Source organism: Jatropha curcas, chromosome 4, assembly GCF_041381405.1.
Source record: "Jatropha curcas cultivar XTBG-Jc1 chromosome 4, XTBG_Jcur_1.0, whole genome shotgun sequence".
Taxonomy (NCBI): Eukaryota; Viridiplantae; Streptophyta; class Magnoliopsida; order Malpighiales; family Euphorbiaceae; genus Jatropha; species Jatropha curcas.
In genome coordinates, this window is record NC_143154.1 from 19,034,745 (window position 1) to 19,040,246 (window position 5,502).

The 5,502-nt window shown below is 33.9% G+C and overlaps 1 protein-coding gene across 1 annotated transcript; it reads right to left on the minus strand.

Moving 5' to 3' along the window:
• Window positions 1–3,718: 3,718 nt before the first annotated feature.
• On the minus strand, window positions 3,719–4,144 carry LOC149496922 (uncharacterized). The gene has a single exon (XM_089719961.1). The coding sequence runs from the start codon at window positions 4,142–4,144 to the stop codon at window positions 3,719–3,721; it is 426 nt and encodes a 141-aa protein (XP_089576087.1).
• Window positions 4,145–5,502: the final 1,358 nt, after the last annotated feature.

A 5,502-nucleotide genomic window follows, 5' to 3' on the forward strand; every position in this document is an offset into this window, starting at 1 on the left:
TTTCGTTTCCAACAAGAACTCACCAATTCTGGAAACTCCCTCCAATCTGGTGAGTGTTAAACTCATCGCTACTATTTTTGTACTCATTTTTGTCAACCAATTTTGCCTTTTTTTTATAGGATTTAACAATTTCTAAGGGTTAGGTTTTAAAATTCAAACAAGTCAAATTTCTAAAATTAATTATGTTTTTTACAAATTGAAGTTAAAATAAGCTTTCTCAATGACTTTGGAACGTTTTGGCTGTGATTTCAGAAAATTTGGTGGAGGTTAACTTTTCCAACCATCGTAAATGGCGGTTTTGCTGCCGACCGACAATGGTTTAGGTGACTGAAAAATCCTAGATATTCAGGTTGATCAGTTTGATATGAAGATTATAATTATACAATTAGTTTTACGATTAGATAATGTTTCATGACCGAACGAATTATCGATGCAAATATAAAATCTATGAGAATTGTTATGCATTTGATAGATATGGATCACTTAGTTTACTTATAAATTAAAGGTTAAATGACTAATTGCATAAAATGAATTAGAATGCCAAATTAATAGAAGGGATGAAGTTATTTATATTTGTTTATTGTGTTTATTGGATATTTATATTGAAAAGCAGTTAGGAGGTATCTATGGTATGGTCGAATTGAGTTAGGAAGCGAATTGATATTTGATAATGGTTATGGTGGATAGGAAATTGTAATTAATTAGCCCGATGGATAGGCAATGTGCTTATATATGTTGAGTTCTGCAAATTTAACAAGTAGATAGTTTAATATTAACCGACAGAATCTTAATTGGAGCTAGGAAATAGAAGTCTGATATAACAATATATATGTATATATAAGTAAATATACTTTGTAGATTTAAGTTTCCCATTTGTCTTTCTTAAGATCGACTGGATCTGTCTACTACCAAAAATCAAAGTCAGAATTAGAAACTTGCTTCTTTCTTCGATCACTGTGAGTAGTATTAGGTATTATTTGTACCTAAATCATGCATTCTACCTGCATTCCCAAAAGTGATCTTATCCTTTTAATGGCCTAAAGTATAAAATCATTTGTTTGTGAATAAAATTTTAGTGATTTGAGCGAAGTATTTATTATATGTTAGAGATTCATCTTGAAATTTTATATTGAATTTTATGCACATTTTGCTTACTCTAATTGGATTAAATGTCAAGTTAAATTTGTATTTACTATTATTAAGTGGATATTTTGTTATCCATATAATTATTCCTTTCAGGTCCTTGTCAACTTAAGATTGGTTGTTAATGTTTGGTAATACAGCTTTTGTGCCTTGTTAAGATTTCTGCTAGACCTGATAATGTTTGTGTGATTGAGTGATGTGTATTGTGGATATGAGATGTGGAAAATCGATTTATGGAAATTCCTTCCTGGAGTTAAAATATATAACCCGTGATTATAGCGAATAGAAAAAGGATTATGGCAGATGGGAATGATTTGTAAATGAGAAGTTTGATTGCTCGATGAATGGGCTGTGTGAATATATATAATATGTGCATTGAAATTGTTATATTTTGATTAGTGATTAGTCTGATTCTTAAAGGAGGTGCTACCGAATTCTAATGAGATAATGAAACCAATTATAATCTGAATATGATAAAAGTAAAGTGAGTTGAATGGATAACCAAAGTAAAGTTTAGGTAGCTTCAGATAATAAGTTAAAGTAATCAAAAAAAAAAATTAAAGAAAAATTAGATTGCAAATAAGAGAATTAATAACTTAAAAATATAAATTCTTACTTATAACCTTCTTACTATATGTTCTTAAGGATTCACGAGATTTAACAGTAGTTGTTAGAGAATCGAATGAGAGAATTATAAGTAACTAGTATTGCAAATGAGTAGTACTAAGTATTATTCTTACCTCAATCATGTATTGTACTTGCATTTCTTTAGCTGATATAATTAGATGAAACTTGTGCTTGGTATTATTTACTTACTTTGTCTTGGATTAGTAATTGCTTGCTTAATTATTTAGATTGGATAGAGTAGTGGAGTTAAACCTATATCTATTATCAAGTGATTATCTTCATATTTAGATTAATTTATTTAGTTACTATAATCTATGGCCAAGTGGTGTTTGATAAAGAAAATTGTTGTACTTTTCATGTATATTGTGTTGTCTCTTGACTATGTAAATGTGATTGGATGAGATGTGGTTTGGATATGAAATTTTCATTCCATGTTTCTAAACATAAAAGGTAAACAATGGATATGTGAAATAAGGTGATAAGAACTACATGGCTTATTGATATCTTGGCTGTATGGGGGATCGGCTCCTCGGCTAATATTTGGGGGATGAGCACCTCGGTCTGTAATAGGGAGTGGACTCCTCGTGCCCCAATAGAGGGATGGGCTCCTCTATCGTGAAACATGATTAACAGATTTCTTGTGAAATGAGAAAATCTTAATGTACTAATATACTTTCATCTTGAAAAATAGAAAAAAGGAAACTGCTATAATGCGTGATCCGCCTTAGCGAAATATAAGATGCTATGATGTTTGAAAGCTCTACTTGTTAATGTATCTTCGGTAAGTATTATTTCATGCTTTAAGGCTTTAACCAAGTTGTTTCCATATGTGTTTTATAATAAACTATATCGCTTCACTAGGTAACATTGTGTGACTGAAGTGTGTGATATTTTAGAATTTTAATGAAGTCATTTGTGTGATTGTGTGTGGTATTTATAATGCTTACTACTATTCACTTAGCTGAAGCACTCACCCTTGCCTCATTTATTTTTCTTAGGTCATTAGATTCCTTCATCATTTGCTTTGGACCCCCCTTTGGAGCAGTTTCTCCCCTTATCTTAGAAGGATTCCCGAGAATATAAGTAATAGACAAATTTAGCAATTATTGTAAACTTTAAACTTGTCTCATTAATTAAGGATTTAGATATGTATTTTGAATTATTCCTTGATACTTTATGAAAGTACTTATGGATTTATATTTTATGTGTTTTGGATCAAATGCTAGACCTTATATAATATTGGGCTTAGAAGTGAAAATGGATAGGAAAGGCTTACTACGGGCTTTGGATGCTTTATGCTTTTCCAAGTCCTAGTGCCGGTCCGGTCCAAGGAGACGGGTTGTGACACATGGATTGGTGAATTCATTGCCATCAATGTCTGACAGGATGACATCGCCTCCGGAGATGATTTTCTTTAGAATGTAGGGGCCTACCCAGTTTGGCCTAAATTTAGCCCGGGGGTCTTATACAGGAGCTCTGATTTCCTTAAGTATAAGACACCCTTCTTCCAGTTTTCAATCTTGAATTCTTTTATTAAACTGCTCGGCTATTTTCTATTGGCAGCTCTGGATCTGATTAAAAGCTTCTAGCCTTTTCTCGTCAATAGCATTCAACTAATTATGGTAATTCTGAGCTCATTTTACTTCAGGCAACTGACTTTTGCGCATAACCCTGGCTGATCGAGTCTGAACTTTAATAGGGAGGAATGATTCCATCCCTTAGACTAGTGAATACGGCATTGCCCCGATTGGCGTTCTGATGGAGGTTTTATATCCCTATAAGACAAAAGGCAAGTGCTCCTGTCAATTTCTGTGATTGTAATCATCCTCTGCAGGATGTTTTTAATGGACTTGTTGGCTGCTTCAACTGCTTCATTGGTCTGGGGCCCATATGGTGAAGATCGGTGACGTTGAATTCTATACTTGGTCATAAGGGTGGAAACTTCCTTCTAAAAATGAGATCCATTGTCTGATATGATCTCAAAAGGAATCTCATATATGCATATAATATTGATCTGGATGAACTGAGCCACTTTCTTGGCGTTTAGGACATGATAGGAAGCAGCTTCTACCCACTTGGTGAAATAGTCAATTGCTACCAAGATGTACTCGTGCTGGTTGGAGGATTTCGAAGTGACCCTGTAGATTACATCAACTCCCCATGTTGCAAAGGGCCATAGTGTAGAGATGGGATGAAGAGCTCTAGGGGCCATCTTTTGAAGCTTAGCATAAATCTGGCATTTATGACACTTCTTGGCAAACTTGGCGCAGTTTGATTGCATGGTGAGCCAATAGTAATCTTGATTGGTAATCTTGTGGGCTAGAGACATTCTGTTCATGTGGGGTTCTTCTTCTCTGCCATGTACCCACTCCATTATCTGTTGAGCTGTCCATTTTAGTTTCGGTCGGTCCACAGCAACCCTTATCTCCCTGGGCTAAGCAAGAGCTATCCAGAAGTTTGACTGTTTGCAAGCAGTTAGATCCCTCAAGGTTCAAGTCTTCATAAAACTTTGATTCTGACTATTGTATTTCTGAGTATTCAATGCTCAATTCCATTCGGCCATTTGGTTCTAGGTCTTGGGATTGACCATACCCCCAAGTGTAAACCAGATCCTTAAATCGGTCACTTGTAAAACTATAAAAGGGTGGTGATTTTTTATAACAACCTTTCCATTCCTCCATGGCAATCCCTAAGTGGTTGATGCTATCATGTAGGTTCATCATAGCATCTTACATGTTCGCGTAGGCTACCCGTGTTTCTTCCACTACCAGCCGAAAGACTCTCTCAAATATCTCAGCATAAATTGTTCGATAGACCAATTTGTCTGTTCCAAAGGTTGAGCCTCTGTTCGGATGTATGAAATTTTCTGAAGTTGGATATACAATTATCGATCAATTTCATTAATTTCTTAATATCTTAACAAAAATTTTAGAGGATCCAACCGAGCATGCCAGAAAAGTTGCTCACTCCAAGATTAGGATTAGGGTTTGTAGGGCTTGTTTTTATCAAGAATACTTCAAAATAGGTTGAATTAATAGGTCGAGGACTATTCGTATGAAAAAGAAGGAATGAAAATAAGAAGAGTTCAGGAGAGGGGAAAACAAAGATAAGAGGGACATGAGAGAAATATAAAAAATTGGGAGGCTGGGAAAGGAAGAAGGGTGAAAGGTCACTTAAACGCACGAGGCAATTCGACTTGTTTTTATAGATTCGTATGTGTATTACAATATTTCTTTTCCTATTTGTAAGGGTCTTATGAGTGTCCTTCTAGAAATATAAATACAAAAATTCAAAAATATTTTAAATATATGCAATTTATGTGTTTTAGGCCAAAATGGCCCTCTTGACACATTTTAACTATATTATTGATCATTGGTTTTTCCAAATTACTATTATTATCTAAGCGGCATGGGGAAATCATTGTCGCCACAACAGTGATTTTCCCATTCAGCCCTTATATATATATTTTTTAATTATATATTTTTTAATTACATTATTGTTGCCACAACTACAACTTTTCCATTTAGCACTTAATATCTTTTTTAATTACAACACCATCTCTTCACTTTACCCTTTTGATATCTTTTTAATTACGACAATGCTATTTTGCTATGAATTTACAATTTTACTCTTATGGCTTTGATATATATAATAGATATGCGGAAGTCACTTTGCCAAAAGACCCACAATAGTGATTTATTCATCTATCCTTAATATAATATCACCTTTTCA